The sequence below is a fragment of the Channa argus genome, chromosome 1, assembly GCF_033026475.1.
Source record: "Channa argus isolate prfri chromosome 1, Channa argus male v1.0, whole genome shotgun sequence".
NCBI classification, from domain to species: Eukaryota; Metazoa; Chordata; class Actinopteri; order Anabantiformes; family Channidae; genus Channa; species Channa argus.
Window position 1 is genome coordinate 48,867,222 of NC_090197.1, and position 22,098 is coordinate 48,889,319.

The 22,098-nt window shown below is 40.2% G+C and overlaps 1 protein-coding gene across 34 annotated transcripts in view; it reads right to left on the reverse strand.

The window, feature by feature from the left end:
- Nucleotides 1-22,083, reverse strand: part of LOC137140323 (regulating synaptic membrane exocytosis protein 1-like) — an 86,268-nt gene extending 64,185 nt beyond the window's left edge. For 9 of the 34 annotated variants that reach the window (XM_067528657.1, XM_067528659.1, XM_067528661.1 and 6 more), the window contains exons 1-3: nt 20,808-22,071; nt 17,599-17,673; nt 315-525 (exon numbers count right to left, since the gene is read on the reverse strand). In XM_067528657.1, coding sequence (XP_067384758.1) covers nt 315-525; nt 17,599-17,673; nt 20,808-20,968 — 447 coding nt within the window. In that variant the 5' untranslated portion in view covers nt 20,969-22,071. Of the gene's footprint in view, nt 1-314; nt 526-17,598; nt 17,674-20,807 lie in introns of all 34 variants that reach the window. The other 25 variants (XM_067528656.1, XM_067528668.1, XM_067528671.1 and 22 more) reach the window with 9 other exon arrangements.
- Nucleotides 22,084-22,098: the final 15 nt, after the last annotated feature.

The following is a 22,098-nucleotide window of genomic DNA, read 5'->3' on the forward strand; positions in this document are numbered from 1 at the left end:
CTTTCTTCTCAAAAAAACGTGGAGTTTAGTAGAGTAGGTGCTTTTAAATTCTTGCTAAGCTTTAGAGAATAGCAGTCTTCATTTGAATAAGTTTTGGAAGTAAGAAGTCTGAGGAATCTCATCAGTAGAGTTTTAATTGATAGAAAAATACTTTGACTGTGGTTAACACACAGTAGCCTACTGTTAAATTTCCCTAATTCCTAAGAAGGAAACTGAACATCTATGTAAAGTGTATGCTACCTCAAAATAACTGTAACGTATCAAAATGGTTTTTACAACATTAGAATTAGAAGGACACTACCAATAAGCCTTACCGTGTTGGACCGCAGAGAGACTCGACCCCCACAGCGGGCGCAGAACTTGGTCTGGCAGTATGAGCACAGGTTTCCACAGCCGTCTGCGAACTTGGTCTTGTGGCAGATGCCGCAGGTTGGTGCATCGTCACGGTGAACGGCTGAACCCGCCGCCGCTGTAGCCTGCCGGATCACTGTCTCCCTGTAGCTGGACAACTGCTGCTGGATGCCTCTGGAAGAAAGAAGACAAAGTGAAACATGATGAAGACGTTTGCATCTGTGACAGGTAGACACGTCCTTAATGCCTAAAGAGTACTATGAAGTAAAAAAAATATACATATTCATCTTTTTACAAACAGTCCTCAAAATTCTCTTTAACCTGCATGAACTCCATGTTACTCATTTGATCCAATTACTTACACAGAGTGGATGATCGTATATCACATAAAGAACAGAAACTGCACAAGAATTGTAAGACATTTCTTACACATTTCTTAAACAAATAATAGGTAATAAAAGAAGTGAAATGAAACCAGTCAATATCACCGTTCTCTGCTCTGTTTGTGTTTTGGCACAATCAACTTCTTTGTGTCTGCTGTTGTTTTAAGCTGCTTTGACAACAGAGGAAACTCTTCAAATCAATACCAGAAAGAAGGGGAGTGAATATTGGTTTTATCTGAAGCATTACAGTGTGTTGATTATTCAGATTTTACACTGATGAGATTGTGGAGACACCAAATAGAGGAGAAACAGACCTAAAAAGTAGAAGAACTGATAGGCTTTATGTCCACGTGAAGCCATAAAGTTTAAAAGAAAACTCAGTGCTGAAGCAACAGGAGAAAGGAACCAGATACAGTATCATTTATAACATTTTCTGTGCATGTATAAATGGTTTTAGTAACAAAATTAAAAACTCAAGGATATTTTTATAATGAGCACCAGTCATTACACCAGAAGAACAATGGCGATGAGAGGAGGCCACTTAGCTTTGTTGCTAATAGGAACATCCACTGTCTAAAGTCAGTGACTTTCCACCACCCATTGTTGCATCAGACCATCGAACTTGCATCCAAGAAGCACACCACATATCTCTGATTATCATTTATAAGAAGATGAAAAGATGTAAAAACATAGCCACATAAACAGGTAGTACACACACACACACACACATCAGCATCCCTACATTAACCCCACCTACTGGTTCTAATGTCTGCAGCTACACAGCCCCTCACACAGCAAGCTGTAATGCTCTGTGTGCTCGCACATCCCAATATTCACCACCACATTAAAACCACCAGATTGATGTTTATTGTTCATCTGTGTGTGTCTGTGTTCAAAATATTGTTATCTTGTGATTGCTTTCTTCTGTTTCCTTGTAACAGTAATAATCTATAGGCAAACTGGGCTCAAAGGAGCCCTCATAGTAGAGCTGACTCAATAAAATAGTGTTTATTATTTACTTATAAATATTCCTGTGAATATAGGGTGGGTGTACAGATGGTAAAATGTTATACAGTGTCAAAAAACTAATTTAACCTGTTTTTACTTAGCAAGCCTAAGCTAGAGAAAACAATAAATTAGGTTTCATGAAATATTCATTTTAGTATTTATTTAGATGCAATAAATAACTGAATGAAACACATATAAATGTTTCAAAAACCATCCCTGCAAATAAAATCTCTTTCCACTGTGGAGATCAGCTGGAAGAGTCGCGCGGGACTAAAACTTTCGTTCACTACCGAGTCATTCAAAAAGTAGAGTGTATAACCTGGAATGATATGAAGAGCACTATATAAAATGTGCGTACTGTCGCTGCAGTACAGTACTTACACACTGGGAGTCACAGGTGCTATCTCCTCCTCCTCCTCCTCCTTCCTCAGCTCAGCCATTAAAAAAAAAACTACAAATCCCAGTGATGGGGACCAGCGAAAGGGAAGTACAACAGATTTTTGGTCCAGGCTTCAACACCGCTTCTTTGGTTTCACAGGAAAATCTGTTGCTCCAAATACACCCTAATGACATCCTTTCAGAGGTTCCAAGCACCCAGTAGGTGAAACACGACCTGCCCCACTGGAAATGCCAGCACCTGCCCACACACACACACACACACACACACACACATACATGCACACACAGCTCTAACCCCTTCTCTCCTAATCTCTACACGAGAAATTAACATGCAGACATTTGCAGTAACACACATTTGTGCACCTACTCGTAATGTTAAATGCACACATGCACTTCCTGGAAGCAATAACAAAAGGTCACAGAGAGGTCACCTGCTGCTGCACTGCAGGATTTACTTCCTGATCCACGGCTCTTACTGTGCTTGTCCCAACCTGTGATCCAGTTCACACCCCAGTAGAGTTGGATTGATAGTATTTAGTACGGCTTGAAACCCTGTTTTTATTATCAAGATGATCAGTCTACACATGTTGTACATTGTTAACCCTAATGTAAACTTGTTTTGGTCAGAGTCAACATGAGTTATGTTTACTTCTTTACTTTGATTTTTCTTATTGGTTTTTTCAGAGACATTCTGTTTATGATATGTGGCTTTAATCCAAAATAGCTTCTATTGATATTAAGGGTAATAAATTCATGCTGGCTGGATGTAACTACTACTAATATTAAATGCATAGAGAGGTTCAGTACATTCCCTCCTCATCTTTACTACATATCATCTCCTCTACCGTCATTCTCATATTGAGTTCATTGAGTTCTTTAAGTATTAGTGAGTCTTTTCTTACATCTTCCTATTCTGATGTCCGTTGCCTTGTTCTGCTTTAGTTCTTCTCAATTAATTACAGCGTACTGCTACTTTGGTTGCACTGCTTGCAGGTGCAGCTGGACAACCTAGTGTTGTCAGAGTCTCAAAGCCTGAATACTGAGTAGCATTTTTGCACTTCCTGGTTCCCCTTGTCCCAAAGTCAATAGGTTTCTTGAATGTTTTTTAGTTCCGCAAAAATAAGGTCAAGACAGTTTCACATTTTCTTTAAGAACATTTGTCAGTAGACAAACACAGACATTCACACACACACACACACACATCTAACAAAAGATTTCACATTAAAAAAAGTAAACACATTGCTGCAGAGGTAGGTGAGAACCTAAATTGTCACCCTAAGAGGAAAGACTTTTGTGGAAGAGGCACTAACACTGAGTTGAAGTTCTGTGCATAGACACAGAAGTGATGCAGTATTTCAATTGTAATTGTTTCAACAGTTAATTTTATCTAGACTTAAAACAATACAGTGAAGATTATCAGATTATCACAATAATGCATGTAAGGATAGATGTAGAGATTCTTTTATATGTTTGTATATTTATTTTTTTGTAGCTTGCTTGTTCTTCTGCCATTTTCTACTGTGGGAAGCTTCATTTTAACTTAAAAGTAAAAATGAATTTCGTAATATCCCAAATCCAAATAACTAAGAACGACATGCACGTATATGTATGTTAAACGTTACATGCCAGCCTAAGATTGCCTTAGTATAGCAAAGAATTAGCTAATGTATCAAACCATTAGCTAAACATTTAGCATGCTTCCCATTAGCTTATTCTATTTAGCATAAGTTTATACAATATAACTTGTTAACTAATTATCAACACGTATCTTTTTACTGACATTAGTAATTAACATATATACCAAAATATTGACAACTATACAGCCTACTTTCCCCCTCATAAAATTTTAATTTACCATAGCAAATTCAATTCAACTTTATTTATATAGCACCAATTTCCAACAAAGTTATCTCAAGGATCTTTGCATAACGAAAAATGCTAAAATCAGCTGGATCATAAAGTATTTTCCCACAGGAGACTGGGGTTTGAGTCCAGATTAAAACCACAGCTATAGAGGTTTTCAGGAATGAGTCAATTAACATTTTTCCACTTCCATTTTTTGTATTTTTATTTGAATTGGTTTCTGGTTACATGCCTGAATTAAAACAGCGTCAAGATATTTTTAGGTTTTAAACCGCGACACGCAGTAAATCAATAAACACCCCGATTCATGCTATTTTTGAGCTTTTGTGGTGGTTGGCAACAAGTGGCAAAATGACACCACAGAGGTTGTTGGGAACATTAAACGTGACACACGGAGACTCATGCACTCACTAATGCATCTTTACACCTTTGTTGACTCTATAACTTGCAATTTATCAGGTCGCTATAAGAAAAAAGGCTTGTTTCGTAGAAGAGGTACGTGTGCTAAATCAAATATAAATTGGAGGCTTAGTAATGATGACTAAGGTGTAGTTGTGTAATTAGTAATAAAGCTTCAAAGATCCTAAAAGTGCTGTTTATGTATAAAGATCTTCTTGCCCAACAAAACCTGTGAGCATCATTGTCCCAGAGCTTATTTTCCTCAATAATATAAATGCCAACGGAACATCCCATTGACTTTTTGTCAGGTGAACCATGGAGATACCAACCTCCCGGTTCTTGCAGCTATAGAGAATTTCTTGTATGTATGTATGTCTATGTGTGACCTTTTATATTCAGATTTAGTCCACAATTCACAGAAAAAAAACTTTATGTAAAGTGTCTTGTGATTAAACTGTGCAGGCAAGTTCTGCTGTCTAGGGGCGGTTGTAGCTCAGTTGGTAAGGCAGATGTGCACAGACCACAGGGTCAGTGGTTCAATCCCCAGCCCCAGCTCTCTGGTTAAGACACTGAACCCCTAACAGCCCATTCCCATACCCAGCTGTGGTCCAAGCCCGGTAGGAATTGGGGGAATTGGTTGCGTCGGGAAGGGCATCCAGCATAAAAACTGTGCCAAATCAACACAACAATGTGGACAATGATATTCTGTGGTGACCCTGAACTCATGGGATAAAGGACAAAAGCATGAATACATGATGGGACAAGCTCTGCTGCCTGATTCCACACACTGAGGACAAACCTAAGCTTTGTCCATAAAAAAATGTAAATTCAATTTGGTGTAGTAGTTTCTGTTGAGGACAAAATCCCTCCAAAGTAGTCAGAAATAGAGTACGTGGTTTCATACTTCATAAATGCCTCAGTACATTTCTAAAAAAAAAAAAAAAGTGCTGAGTGCTGTAGTCTTTAGCAAACATTAAGCAAACAGGGTATTTGTTGAGCACTATTTTCGGCTGCAGATGAATCCATATTGGGTGCTTCAGTTGGCATTTCCAGGAGGCAGGATGATGTACTGTACTGTAGGCAGGATTGACTCAATGTACCGTATGCTGTGGCAAACACAGGGTGCTGTTATTTTACACAACAGATGAGCTCTATGGTACAAAGGAATAAAATATATCAAGCTCTAGATATATAGGCAATACAAATAGGGTTTAAGAAGCAAGATAAAGATGGAGAAACAAAAGGGGGACACGAGGCACAGAGGAACTTCCGGACTGCTACGATGCACTGTAACTCAAAGCTGGACAGCACATTGACCTTAGCCTGGCTAGGATGTGCAGAGAGGCCACACACACCAAAACATCTATCTTGCAGGGAGATCCCTTGTTGGCACTGTGCCTTTAAAGGGTGATTTGTGAATGTGCTGTGTTGTCAAAAGTACAGTCTGCATTTTCCATCAAACTAATTAAATTAGTCACAGAATGCACTTGCAATCAAAATGGGCCTTTAGCATATAACACCTTCATTTTTTACATTTTCTTAAGCTGAACAATGTGATGGAGGTTTGGAAAGGGTGTGTAAGGATCACCGTGTGGCTCAGTGGCTCCTCCCTTCATCCACGTACCAAAAGACCAAAACCAACAACGATTGTATTTACATGGGTTTGCCTCCCCGGCTGGCAGCGGCCTTGCTGTGTGGAGTTGACATACTCTCCCCCGTGCTCGTGCGGGGGTTTCCTCCCACAGTCCAAAGACTTGCCTGTAGGTGTGAATGTGAGTTTGAATGGTTGTCTGTCTGTGTGTGTCTCTCTGTGTTGGGCCTGAGATGGATTGGAGACCTGTCCATGGTGGACCCCGCCTCTTACCCAGTGACAGCTGGGATAGGCTCCAGCCCCCCGACGACCCTGAACAGGATAAGCAGTTACAGATTATTGATGGATGGATGGATGGATGGTATTTTCTGTGGAACCAGGGCCTGCTGCTGGTTAGTAATGCTGGACAGATTACTATTTACCCAAATACAAAGACCAGTTATTTCACTATAATAACGTGATAACTGGGCAATAAATATCTGACAAATCCTGAAAACATCCATTAAAACCAGGCAGTGTAAACCTGCCAACGGTACTAGTGGCTTGGTGTGCCAGTTTAAATCCCAGCCCACGCACCAGGTGTGTCCTTGAGCGAGATGCTCAGCACTAGGCTCCCTGGGCTCCAACTGTGGCTGCCGACTGCTCCCCCCAGGGAGTCGGGTTGAATGTAGGGCGCACATTGCACTATAACATATGATCAATGTTAACAATAAATCTTTTAATCTTTATATTGCTTATCACATATTACTGTCAAATTATCTGTAGGTGTTTCCTCGGGTTTAAAACGGAGCATTTTCACTCCGGCTAAACAAGCCGAGGTGTGAGTTCAGGTTGACTTTCAGGTTGAAAGTCAAACAAGTCAAAAAAAGAGAACCAATCAGAGACAAAGTTTAACATTTAAGCACAGACTGCCAAATGAATGATGAAACTAGAGCTAGGTCTTTATTACCTTAATATACCTATTATGCTGCCCTTGATAGTGTTGCACTTCAATTTGTCTCTCAATTTGTTACTTAGTACAAATGTAAAAGTAATAGAAACAATGTATTTATATGTATTTTAAACAATAGTGATTGTGGTAATTATGGCAAACATGTACAGTAATTAATAAAAATTGAATAATTAATAAAAAAAAATAAGTGTCAAAGATCATCGTTGGTAAAAGAGGAGTTGATTTTTTTTTTATTAACATATAATATTCTTATATTTAAACCACCAGATGGTATTATTGTTGTTGCTAATCAGTATGTGAGCTACCATCTGTTCTTCAGGTATTATTTAAACCAGAATCTATGATAATGCTGCAGAGTTTACTAATCAAGCAGAAATTCTCTGATTGGTTAGAAGGGTGAACTTCACTTTTCTAAGATTTCTGCACTGCTGCTACAGTAGTACTGTTCAATAAGTAGGACAGAAAACATCCACAGCACCTTCACACAGCGAGAACATATTTCTCTAAAAATAAATGGGAAAAATTGCATATTGTAGCTTTAAAATTAGGTTGCTCCATTTTTACAAAGGCCCAGTGACTCTGAATCTTCATTTGTAAGAGCTCACACATTTAACTTCTAACTGAATCTTAAGGGGGTAAGAGTAAAAAGTAGTATTAATAAAGATGTTCTTAAGACATCGTGATGTGCCCACTCGCTCTTAACCCTCCCAATTACTTCCGCAGGCTTTATTTTAGGTTCCTCAGTTAATTCCCGAAATGATTTGGGAGATTTCTTCTTTTCTTTCTCTCTCTGCCAGATTCTGGATATCCAGTAAAAGCATTTTATTTAAAAGCAGAGGTAGAGACCCCCTGCTTGGCTTATAGTTAATGTGTCCAAAAATAAGGCAGATAAAACAGCAGGGTCCTTCAGTCCTTAAGTGTCATTACTGCTGCTGAGCCAAACGTTGGCACTGCCCCTCTCCACTGCTGGACTTTCATAAAGCAGGGGGGGGGGGGGGGGGGGGGGGGGGGGGCATCAGATTGGGATCGGGAGCCAGCTTCAGCTCTTTTCCTATAGTGACTCAGGCTTCTATGGCTGAGTATGAGTCACTCCCCCAGTTCCTGGATCGATATTCAAAATGCAGGCAGACATGAATCAAATAACAATGAGTCAGTGTCAGAGAAAATTACCTCGCAGCCATTTAGAAATCAGGCACTGCAACTCTTACTGTTACCAACTCATTCTCATTTGCTCTCCGGCACTTTTTGAAAAAGTAACTTTAGTCCCTTGTTACTCAGTTCTGCTGCAAGATGTTTAAATGAAGACCTTCAAAAGTCAGAGCTTTATTCTGCCCAACACCGACTGCCTCTCACCATCCTCTCCTTCTCACCGCAACTTTCTCAGGCTCCTGTCTTTAATCTACTCCCATCTGAGACACACACACGCACGCACACACGCACACACACACTCACACACTTACTGTAGAAGAGTCATCTACAAGATTGATTGGAAGTCATTTGGTAGCCCATAATAGACGAGTATTAAAAAGTTTCCTCCCTCTCACGCTATTTGTGAAATTGAATGGAAGGTAAAATGCGAGCCAGATTTAGAAATAGGTTTCCAGTTTGCAGTAACTGCATGCATATGTGTGTGTTTGTGTGTGTGTGTGTGTGTGTGTGTGTGTGTGTGTGTTTGCATACAGAAAAAGAGATTGTTTGCATGCAAAGAAGATCCTCCTACACTCACTTTAACACATTATTTGCAGAAAATAATTTATCACCTCTATAGGCGGATAGAAATCCGGATCTTATGAAACTGGTCATATACGTTGTGTTATGTGGTAGCTAATGCATAAAAATATGATCTTTTAAAGAATCCATAGGTGAAACGCATTGCTTCAGTTCAGCCCAAATTGAACTGGAACACTTTTGTGTTTCTTCACAAACTGCGTATGAAACAGTGAAAGAGTGCAGACAAAAAGTCAATTAAAGCGGCTTCAGTTTTACAGGGTGAAGTTTTTCTGGTGGTATGAAATGCAAATATACATATATGTTAAAATGGCTTCTCACAGATACCCTTCCTTAAAACGGCTCGCTTTTTGAACTAAACATTACAAAATGCGACCTTTAAATTGTACAAAGAGTTGGGTTGGTTAATAAAGATATTAAAAGATTTTAAGGTTAGTTAATACGTTTGCGGTCAGCCTGAAAAGTTTTTTCCTCTATCCATCCATCCAGTCATCAACCATCCCAGCTTCCCTTTTGCTTCAATTACCAGTAACTGTTTATCAGCCCTACACATTGACCTGAAGGAATTTTAGTCCATTCTTAGAGAACAGCGACAGCTCAGGGATGTCACAAGTTGCTTTTGGTGGAACAATGGAACAATGGTGTTCAACGTTATATGTACTTTATATATAAAACCTGTGTGACAATGCAAACTCGGTAGATATCAGTTGTTTTTCCGCCTGATGACCATCCAAAACTCTTCTTCTATTGTCTTTAGAAATGTGCTTTGTTTAAAACGCTTCATGCAAATTAAAAACCTGTGAAGCCCCAAATTTTAGGGCCTTTCAAGACTTACACCTGATGTCAGCCCAGCGACTCCTATTGTGAAACAGCAGGTTCAGCAGATTGTTTTTAGGGGTGTAGCTGCATTGTGGCACATGCTCAAAGAAGTCAGGATAATTACTTAAAATGCTATACACTCGATTGTAAAACCCCCTTTTGCATATAATACATTTTCAAGTTTTCTTTATTTATTTTTTCAGTTTCACAAATGGCAAATATGTAGCTATGTCTTGTGAAATAATAAACAACTAAAACTATTTAACTCCCAATAGCAGTTGACAAAGAGTTACAGTTTGGCATCACGGCTAAGATGCCTGGCTGCTGCAAACTGCTCCAAAGGTCATAATAAATAAGTTATTGATTTTATTTATTTATTATTTTACAATTATTTATTTTAACCTTAAGTGAAGAATATAAAACCTTCCAACTTTGACAGGGCTGGCACTGAGCCATAGCCTGCAACATTAATGGATCATACTAGAAGTTCATATACTTTTGCCACACAAATGTTTACGATTGGATTATTTTACACAATAAATGCATTCATTTGTGCAGAAATGCGTATATTTTATTTAGATTTAGGACTGGAGAAAGCGTAAACTCTTCACACATGTTGAAGCACCACTATTTGTTATGAAATGAATGTATTAATAAATACAAACGATTACAAATCCTAATAATGTTCTAGGTTAAAAAACGTTTTTCCTTTTAAAACAGAACACTATGTACAGATTCATGAACAAGCTGCTCCGTCTATAAGCTAAGGAGCCTTCGTCAGTGCTCACATCTCCATCAGTGCATGTATGTGCTGTGCTGTGGTCTGGCTGCTCACCATATGGCAGCAGGGACACGAAGAATCTCTCGCTCTGTAGTTTTCTGTGCCAATCTCTGTTGTTCCTCCTCCATCCCTTCCGCTCCCTCACTTCCGTCAGAGAACTCACCATGCTGAGCTGCTCGGGTGTACTGTCACATCCCCCACTCCCTCCATCTCGCCTTGTCCTATTCCCCCATCCTTTTATTCATACGACACTCTCTCTTATTCTCGTCCATTTCGGAGGGTATGTACGACTGACTGGAGAGAAGAGACGAGTAATATTACAACAGTGGAGGGTTTCTAATGCATTGGGGCATTAGCGATTTGGGAAATACCAAAAGAAATTTTAATAAATTAAATGATTCATGCCAAAATTGACAGCTGTGATTTAATACACAACAGCGCGAGTGTATGTGATGCTTCTTAGCTCATCAAGCCAACTGTCTCCTGTACTTTTCTCCTTCCTCCTCATTTCCTCCACTTCTACACTCTCCTCTTCTCACCTCCCCCTCACTCTTTATCCTCGCTCCTTTTTCTCTCTTTCCACCACTCTCCTGTGCCATGTTTGTTTTTAAAATGATGCTTATCTTTCTATCAGGAGCACGATTCTCACAGCTAACATCACCACTCCTTCTTTTATGTTGATAGTATAGTGACGTGCAGCATCAGAAAGTGCGGAGCAGTTGAGAAGAGGCTTCTGTGAGCCCACGGAAGTACTGTATTCTCACATCAGACTGTTTTTGCTCAGAGTGTAAGGTGTGCCTGCCAAAACCACAAAGCATACAAATACAAAACCAACCAACCTCACATTTGTGGTAGATGTGCATACAATAAAAACTACCTGTGACTGGTAGCACCTGACAAAATTCAGCCATAGGGTAAATGACACTAGAGAACTGGATTTATTTATTATTTCCCACGGGATCTGGGGCCAACCGCATACATGGTCCAGGATCTGATTCAGATCCGGCTCTGTGACCTCTGTCAAAACAGTCAGATTGGAATTCGCAACATTGTTGTGTCATCATTCCCTCCCATGCCTCTCTTTAAATGGACGATAGAAACAGCCGGGAGAGGAGTTAAGAAAATTGTGTAAATTGACTGTCACACAAATTACGTTATTGTTGTTGCTCTCTGTGCACACGCGGCTCATGTTTCAGTGAACTGCCGCTCATAAACAATATGGGTCAAGATTCAAGATTCAAGTTTCCTTTGACTGTCATTCAAAACACCACTTCACCACCACTTTTGATTTCACAGATACATCACATAAAAACAAGAAATATAAAAATATAAAAAAAAGTAAATAGATCATTATACACTGTAAAACATTATACCAGAATTTAGTAGAAACAACGATGCTTATGTCATTAACTTTATGTAAATATAGATTTGTTTTTTAAGTTAATTAAAATTTTATTTATTTTTATTTTCACACTTATTTTAAAAACAAAAAGTGTTCTTCTGACTTCTGTTGAAAGACTGAAGTCAGAACAACCGAAGTTTTAGATAGAAAGATAAGCTAAATGTATGGAGTTATTTATTTAATAAGGCTTTTAAAGACTAACAGGCTTCTCAGCATTTTATATTGGATAGTTTAATCGCTTCAGAACCTTTTTATCTTGAATAACACATCCATATTGGAATATTCATGTTTGGCAGCCTGGTGGCTTAATGGTTAGAGCCTACCCCTGAAGGGACACGCAAATCTTTGATTGGAATATTTATGTGTGTTTTATTGGTATTAAAGTTTTATTTATTCTAAAAGATTTTAAAAGAAGTGCTAAACACAGCACACGCAGGTTTCTTTTTTTGTTGTTGTTGTTGTTTTTAGGGTGGTTTAAAATGACATCAACCACAACAAGTTTTTAATGCAAATGAAGGACGGACTTATAAATTCACAAAATCTAAAAGTAAAGAAAATCTGTTTGTTCAAACTAAATAATTTAAGTTTATTGAACTTGTTTCCTCAATTTCAAAATAAGTTTCGTTCACGGCTACTGTACTTGAGTTTATCATTCAGTTTTGTTTTGTTGGTACATTTGTGATGTATTTAAACCAAAGTTAAAACTATTTAGGTGTCTTTTTTGTGGTTGTTGTTTCATCCAAATGATGGACAGGTCATTTTACAGTGTAAGCAAACAGTTTAACCTGTTGTGTGATAGAAGGTGCAGTAGATGGTCAATATTGCTCGGTGCTGTGGGAAAAGCTTTATTTTTAATCCAAAGGCTTGTTGATTCTGTTTCATAATCGTAGACAGACGAGAAGAAAAATGTGCTGCTGAAGTCACACAACATTTAGTGCCTCATAGTGTTAATAATATTTCTTTAGCATTTTATTTCACAATATATCATTTTAATAATATCTAATATATCCCTAACTTATTCCTCCTGTTACTGAAACATATTGTACATTGTTTTAGTTGTAGTTCAAGGGTTATGGTTTTATGGATGTGTTGAAAATTAGTGTAAATGAAAATTTGCAAATATGTTTTATTGAGAAAAAAAAACATTCCTATCTGTGTTTTCTTGCACTTGCTTTCTTGCACACTTCTCATAGCACTTTATTTTAATGTTTTTGAGACTTTTGAGATTTTTGCTTTGCTTGTATCTCACTTGTAAGTTGCTATGGATAAAAGTGTCTGCCAAATGACTAAATGGAAATGTAAAATTGAACATGTCAATAAAATGTTCACAGACAACATAGTCTCATTCTGCAGAATATTGTTTTATGCAGTACAACCTCCACACTGTTTTGTTTAGACTTTCACAGCATCTGGTTAAGTTAGAGAATGATTAGGGTCTGGATTTGAAGATTCGTTTTTTACAAATTTGCTGCAAACCTTCATAGATGTAGTGGTCCACACATTATATTCTAAATGTTGTCTGCTAAAATCCTATCTTTATAGGATGGGGAGGGGTAAAGGGTGGCCCGAAGTCTGGGTCTCATGAAGATCTTCAGAAACCCTTTGGTGTTCGTCAGACTATGTAACTCATCATCATTGTCAACCAAGCACATGCACATGAGCGCAGTAGGTGCAGGAGGATAGTATTTCGCTCACTCTGTCACACATATTATTACTTAAGTGCACACAATAACATACACACACACACACAGCTATGGAAATCTCATTTTCAATTACACTTAAGAAAATGCATAAAGTGTAGAAGGCTTAAGGACAGAGAAACCAACAGAAGGAATGAAAGAAAGAAACCAAGCTCCAAAAGAGCAAAATAAAAAAAAAACAAAAGAAAAAAAAAAAGGAATCAAATGATAGATGAGAGAGAGAGGGTGGGATAGAGGAAGGGACGAAAGACAGAGAGAGAGGGAGACAGAGAAAGGGGTGACAGATGGAAAGAACACCAGAGCCAACAGCCGAGCTAAGTGGGTAGTGTGCTCCCCAGACAGCGCTCCATATGGCCTGGCAACGCCATACACAGTCAGGCCGCACAAACACGCATATAAACAGCATGTATACACACAGACACACACAGCATGTATACACACACAGATACCCAAATACTCCTCCACACAAACAATCAAATTCACAAATATAGCGAACACACACTGCCAGGTCCAATACGCAGTCATACAGAGCGTGGACTGAAGGGAGGGGATATTAGTGGACGTCCCTGTTCTTTAAAAATAACAATAATAATAATAATACATTAATTATATTATGTTCTATTAATAAATATATATCACATATTGTTTTAGACTTACTAATGTTTTAAGCATACTGTAAAAAAAAACTACCCTAAAGATTTTTTTTGCTGCACAGTATGTGTAATAAATGTTCCAGAGTTCAACTTTATTTTGTCTTCCAAATTCAATATTCCTTAATCTCAGCAAACCACTGAGTACATTATGATGACTGGATACACAAAACAAGACCCATGTTTATGGGCAGTGTCCTTAAAACAGTGTTTCAATAGACATCACTGTGATTGGCCTCAAATTAAGTCAACTATGGATTCACAAAATTCCCATGATTCTCCTGTAAACGATGGAATATACAGAAATGTAGCCGAGAGTGTGTCAAGTCTCTCCCTGGTCCCCCCCGCTGGAGCAGAGGCTCATGGGAAGACCAGGATAACAGCCAATCCCTAAAGGAAGTGAGGAAATGACTCTTCGCCAGTCACTGGGCTCACCGAGGTTACTACAGGGCTGCTGAGCCATCGCCATGGAACCCTGCTAACAGAGGACACCTGGGCCAATCACATTCAGTGATGTGAGCTGTAAACATCCTCACACCGCATCCATGTTGCTGTTGGTTGGTGAAAGAAACTCTAATTTGACCAGAAATGGCTGGTCTGTTGCAGCAGTGTAGAGGAACAAACTCATTTATTTAATTGATTTATAATTCATATCAGGCTCCTGTAGCATGTAATTCTTAAAAGTAACAAGTAAAGGTCACAACAGTGAACCCCCAATGCAACACTGGAAAGCAACAGTGCCATTAACAAAAGAACTTTAAGATCTGAACCTTCAGTAGCACAAGGACGAATATCTCACATAGTGACATGGTGATATTATCATTAAAAAGCTTTGCATATGGCCATCAAGTACAGCTGAAGGATCACGTGCCGCCCTACAGGCCAAGAAACTTCTACAACTCCTGGGCTTATTAAAAGTTTAAAAAAATCCCAAAGGGTTGTTTCAAAAATTACACAGTGGTCAAGTTTTAAACAAGCCTTTTTCCTCTCACGGTGCCTTCAATCAGCTCACCAGAAGTCTGTTCTGTCTCTGCTGAGCCAATCAACCTGACAAATATTTGGCAGGAACTGACTATCAGCAGCCAGGTTTCCCTGCCCACTTTTCTTTCCTACAGACGTTACAATGATTCTGTGTATAAACATTGTGTCCGGATACACAATGAGCACTTGTTGTCTGCCTTCAAGGAATTCCCTCAGACTGAAATCCGTACAGGAATTACTATTGTTCTCAATTATGGAAATGATCAATATACAGTATTGATTTTAAGAAATGTTGCTCAGCACATTGCACTTTCAATTTAAAAAGTTACCAGTAAATATAAAGGTAAAGGTGTAACTTATTACCAATTATAAAAAAAAGAAAAAACTAAACTAAAATTAAAACTTCAATGCCCCTTTAATGTCCCTCTCATACAAACCAATAGACAGTTGGTACAATTGAGCTTAACCACCACAGAAGGACAGTCTCACCTAATTGCTACCCAAAGTGTTTCACATTCTCCCATTTAGCTTGGTAGCGCTCGCCTGAGCCACTGGGAGCAACTTCGGGTTCAGTGTATCACCCAGGCACATTTCAACGTATGGACATGAGGAGCCAGGGTTCAAACAGCAATTCGAGGCGTGAAGCGAGGCCCATGACATACGGCTTCAGTAGCTCTGTAATGTAGCCAGAGGTGGAACGAGTACTACATTATTTTACTCCAGCGCAAGTCCTGGTACTGTTGTGAAACAGTAAAGATACCACTGAAATCAATTCTGTAAAAATGTACTCAAGTAAGAAAACAAATCGGATTTAAAATATAGTTTGAGTAAACATTGTTCATCCCTTCCTCACGTTGAACTTGAGCCTGGAATGGGCACCTGACCCGCTGTTTGCAGATCACATCAAAGACACACTTTTTAAAGAAAATTTAATTGTAGCAAAGAAAAATACCTAAATAAATAAACAAAAATAAATATTTAATATTTAAATGTGAAATTACAGTAAATCCGAAACTTAGTACAAGTAGACAAAAAGTTACTTTGCTATAGTAATGCGAGTAAATGTGACTCATTACTTCCACCCTTGAAAGTAGCACAATCTTTACATTTGAGAGGCTGAAATCAAAACTGAGTAGCTAAACATAAATTTTTCACAAAAATGTTTAACTAATTTTTTGTGCATTTTCCATAAAACGACTTTGCTAACATTTCAAGCTATAACATGTAACTTGAGTTAATACAAGCATTAGACTCAGCTCCACCCAGCACTTCCTCTCCCTGCTCTGCTGTGCTCTGCTATGTTCCGCCCAGCACTTCAAGTAGTTGACCTTATGAGATAATATATCTTACAATAAACGAGAATGCTCCAAAAGGTACTAATCTATCATTAATAATAAAAAAATCTCTGACTGGTTAAAAGAACAAGCGTCACTCGAAAACTTTTAGAAGCGACTATCTCCCCAGTGCTGCCAGTGCTGTTCTGCAAGTCTGGGTCACACTGGGAGACTTTGACAACACTGCTCCACATTCCCATTTCATCTGGAGCATATGTCTAGTAAAAGAATATAACATTTGCATTAATTCATGCCCAAGCCTTTGGCATCGAGTTAAAATTTGGTGATGTTGTGCCAGTGACCAGCTATCAGATACTGGCTTCACCATGCTAACCGTTAAAGCCCATTAGAGATTTTTTTTACACATTTTAGGAAAAGCATCCATATTTTATAAAACTCTTATATACTCTTCCAGTGTATAAACTGCTCTATAAATGAGGTTTAGTATGTAGATAGTTATTTAATTTTAAGACTAAAAACACACCACAAAAAGTAGATAGGTTATTAAACTTCTTTGCCTGTATCATCAGTATTTCTAACAACAAATCTCAGTAGTGGTGTGTTGTTAATTTGTTTCTAAAGCTCACGTGACAGGTGAGACAGTCCAGGTATCATCAAGAAGAAGCTGTACTGAAACATCTCACACACACACACACATTTGCACGTGATGGAAGTGATTTCTCCAGACAAGCAGCTGAGCAAAGTACGAGACACACAGAGCATCTGAACGCAGCCTTAGACAGCAAGTGGACGACCTCTAATAGAATCTGGACTGGACTTATCAGACTGATAATGTCCATCTTTACAGCAAAGCTACAACTGTTGGCTGTTAGATCACAGGCAAAGTGTGTGTGTGTGCGCGTGTGTGTTGCTTTCTAAAATGATTTTCAGTGACATTAGCTGAGGCATATTTCCTAAATATACATCTGAAAGTCTAAATGAGGTTCTTGTGCTTTGCCATTCCACTTGAATTATCCTACAAATTGCATAATAATGATTGGAGTCACACTTCCAAACAATAGTCACCAGTATGTGAGAGTTTCTTTTTTTTTTCCGTTTACTCAGCCAATGTGTAAAATAGATTTCACAGCAAAAACATAAATGTGACGCCAAAGAACAGACTGTCAGCCATTATTAGCCACTGAAGCAAAATTACGTTAAAGTGACAACAAAAGCAAATCTCACCAGTGTTAAAGTCCACATGGACAAGGTGATAGGGTATTGAGTTGGTAGTGGGATAAAATTGTTACCACTCACCGGACGTCGTTTTGCTGCGGAGGTTTCTTCTGCCCAACCAGGTTCACCGTTCTTGCTTGGATAGGCTTCTCTTCTCTGCAACACACAGTTTGTCAGCGGCTTTTAACACAACACCTTTACTCTTGCTTTCAGATTTAAACTCTGTCTCAATTCAGAGGTCGTATCCTTTGTGGGATGCGGTCTTACGCAGTCTACAAAAGCTTGGCCACAAAGGACAGACTTGACCTGTCGTCTCAAAAGAAGGAGTCGTAAAACGGAGCGCGTCCGTCTTGTAACTTTCACAAAGTGCACAAAGACTTCCCTGAACTTTTCTCCTGTGTGTATAAATGTAAATACCAGATCCATTAGTCCAAACTGTGGTTTATTTTGTAATGCTAGGATTTTATATCAGTCACTTCCAGCTTTCAAATGTTAAGATTTGTGTCCTCATCATCATATCCTTTGTTCGAACTCCTAATGAACTGTAAGAGACCACGGTTTCAAGAGCAAAGGTTTGAATTACAAACTAAAGTGGCCACAATGTGAAAGCTCTCAGTATCTCCGCTTAAACAATGACAGCGCGATGCGATAAAATGACAGGACCTGTCATGTTATCAATACGGTGGGTACCCCTGTCATTGGGATTTGAATGGTGATAGAGAAATCCCGAAGTGATTGAGGCATTTTTGACATAATTCTGATGTCTGACACTGCAACTTGCAAAAAGAGCTTCTTAAGCTGCTATTGTTTCACGGGTTTATTATCTGAACTCCACCAATGTGTTTGCAAGTGTCAGTTGCTTAACTACTTTCCGGGTGTGTTCTCTTGACATTTCAGACGCCTGTTATTTTCTATTAAAGGACGTGTTCACTGATACTGAAATTGCTTCTTTTGGTTTTAGTTTGGGAAGTACATGCTCTTAATCTTCCCTCTGACTTCCCTGTATGGAAATTTCTCTCTACTTCTAGCTGAAAAACACCTCCAGATGGCAACACTTGGACGAACCTTCAGTTCAGATTATGCCATCTCCTCCAGATGACATCATTTGCACTCGTAATGATGAAACCTCAGCCAGGCGATTGATTTAAAATTAGTGGAAGCCAACAGATGACTACAGTGTTGCATGTTTAGTATTCTCTAGCCTCATGTTACTTTACATTAATATTTGCCTGCTACCCAGTGGAGAACATACTTTTTTAGATAATACTTATTGAATCCACATGAATCAATACATCTGATCAGCACAGACAACATTTCAAAGTATCGTACAATTCTATAATTCACACAATGGCGAGTTGTTGTATAACACACCTTGCAAACTGGTGCAGAAGATACTTTTCTGTGTGTTTCTTACTGTATCTTCAAGGTGATGGCAGTGGCATATGCTAGCTATCTGTGAAATGAAAATGAGTGATACATGTGAGCATATGGATCATTCAGTTTCTTGCAGAGGGTGCATTTAGCTCTTCACTGTGCTTTTCGTGAACTGATTGCAATGCGGGGTGAGAAATGACTTCCACCGAGTTTCTGGTTTCATCAGGTCAGGGCAGAAAGGGCCACAGTCACCTACTCACTAAAGTGACAATAAGTTTGTCAGCGTGTGCCTGATTTTAGCCGTACAATGCACGTACGCGTGAGTGTTTGTTGCAACTGTAACACGCGTTAGTGGCGAATAGTCATGGTTACATTGAATTGCTTTGGATTTATAATAATATATGTTCTTAATGATGACAGGAGTGGAGGTTATATCACAGGAGATTTCCAAACATGTACGGTGATCTGATTTTCTTTAATAGATGATGGTAAACCGCTTATAAGAGGAGTGTACTCTCTGCCTCTCTGCATTACAACCCACACTACCCTACTGCTAGTACACTCACCATGCATGTATTAGTCAACCAGTGCAGCTTTTCGGTGCAGACCCGATCTTAAAGAAACACACACTGCCTTTGCTATGGCATTCTCCCTCCAAACAGTGGTGAGCGAGGAAATGCTGCTGAAGTCAATATAGGTTAAGACACGTATGTGCCAACAACCTGTTTGTATTTGCAGCCGCTACAGTGCTTCTAATACGTTGCTGAAAATGATGCATAGCCACTATAACCGGGCTATATATTGGACATTTCCTTCTTTAGATGCAATGAATCGATCTTGCGTTCCAGTGCTGGGCTATCAGTCCACACAGTGAGCTTAAAATAGAACAGGGACGTAAAGCTCGAAGAGTGTCTCCCTTAGGTGGGCCGCTCTTTCTATCATGCTCATCTATGCATGCAGCTGCATGCAGACCAGGCAGAAAATGTGGAAAAGGCAGTGTTTCAACTTGATGTAGTTTCTGGTCCTGGTGCATAAGGGGGTGGAGGGTGGATGTGGGTTTAATTTTGCACTGATGGCACTGACAATTTAATCGGGAGGAGACTTTTTAATCATACATGTATGGTGACGATATAGACAAGGAGGAGATGGATGCACACAGTGAACAGAAGTCACTTTTGATTCTGAATGACACGGCACAGGCACTTTTCCCTCCTCTGGTATAGGCCTACTGGTTCTCTAACAGACTGCATGATGTCTGTTGCAAGAGCACTGGCCTACATACGGTGCATAAGGCTGGGGAAGGCTCAACCGCACCCCAGAGCTGAGAACAGCAGCTGTTGAGATGGATGCTGCATAGATAAAAGCCAACAGGGAGGGTTTTATTACTATTCTTAATGCAAGGCCTCCGCGAGAATTCTGCAGCTTCCTGCTGCACCTATGTATAAAACATTTCAGGAAAAGTCCAAATACTCAACAGAGTTCAGTGCTGACGTGTGGTGTGAATCGCTGTGATTCCGCTTGGGAGAAAAGTGCAGATGAAATAATGTGTCCTGAGCAAGTTCCACCTGACCCACCATTCACTCACTCAGTGTCTCCTAAGAGTAGTGAGAATCTGCAAACTGAAAGTGAACCTGGTCTAAGCTGGTCTACACTTGCACAGAGCTGTAGCATATACGGGCCTGCAAGTGAGTGAGTTCTGGGTGGAGGGACCTGCAGGGTGTACAAACACACGCACGGACACGCACACATGGTCAGACAGAGTGGAGTGGAGCAGCAGTTCTAATGCTGACAGATTTCAAGGGACAACCGAGGTGGATGCACTTCTTTATCAGCCCAGGCCCAGTTAACCCCCCCACCCCTCTCTCTCTTACTCACTCACACACACATATACAATCTTACTCTTCTCTTTTTCTTACTTTAACATGGCCTCCTCCTTCGCCTCCTCCTCCCGTTGCCGAGCCAGCACAGCCATGATGATCTTCCTCTCCTCCTCCGTCAAATGGCTCAGGTCCGGCTCCGGGATGGCCGGGGCGACCGGTGGGCGCGGGCCGCCCCGAGGGCCCACCGAGGCGAACATCTTCCCTACTACAACCGCCACCACCTTCCCTCCTTTCTCCTCCTCTTCCTCCTCCTCGCCTCGGTCGGGATCACGGATAGAAAACCCGCTGGCGGAGCCCACGGATCACGACATGGCCCACGGACAAAGCTGCGGTTGGAGCGACTGATGCGGAGTTCCCATGGCAGTGGCGGCGGGCACCCAGGGCGGCGGCGGCGGCAGCAGTGTCGCTGCTAGCTGTGGTAGTAGTAGCGGTGATGGAGGTGGAAGCGCTTCGGTTCCCGGTTGCAGTTTTCAGCCTCTCCTTCTCCTTCTTGCAGCTCCACTGTCTTCTCCCCCCACCCCCCTCCCACCGCCCGCACGCCCGCCTCTCCCCTCCACCACCTCCGTTTTACGGGGAGCCCATATCTCCGCCGGTCGGTCGGGAAGATGGCACACGGGAGTGGAATCTCGCTTCCTCCCTTCAGGCCAGTCAGAGAGGGAGGAGGGGGCTGAAGGCGGCTCAGTTCTCCGATCGGTCCGGCTAGTCTGTGTTGTCTGCGGGGCGAGGCGGCGAGTTCTTGTTTTCCAGCACCGCCGCTGTTGCTGATGCTGATGCTGCTGCCAGGGAGACGGAACCGTCAATGGGACCGCAGCCCCTCAAGCGCGCTCACTTCTCTCGATTCGGGAGCGCGCAGCTCTTATTTGAGAATGGGGGCTCCACTCACCGTTAACATGCGTGCACACGCAAGTCTATACCACACACAGGGAAAAGAGGGTTCCTCCGGGGTGCGTTGAGGGTTTTAGAGGTCCATACTCTAACTAGAAAAGGGGGTTTCGGAGGAAATTACATTGGAGAAATGATACCCTGCCAAAAAAAGACGCCAAATGCTTAGAGGTTGCTAAGCATTGAAGATAAAGATTTGAAGAAAGAAGTAGAAATAAAAGAAAAAGAAGACAGTTAAAATAACATGAAACATGACCTCCTATTAAAAAGAAGTTGACGTAAAAGAAGAAAGATGTAAAAAGTTGACAAACAAATTTACTTTACTTATACTTTTATTTTGGAAATCTGATATTTCAAAACATTATTTTTCTAACGTGTGCCTTTATTTTGAAAGTCTATAGCATTTTCAGCCTTTCTTGCAATGTCCTAATGCAGAGCTCCTAAA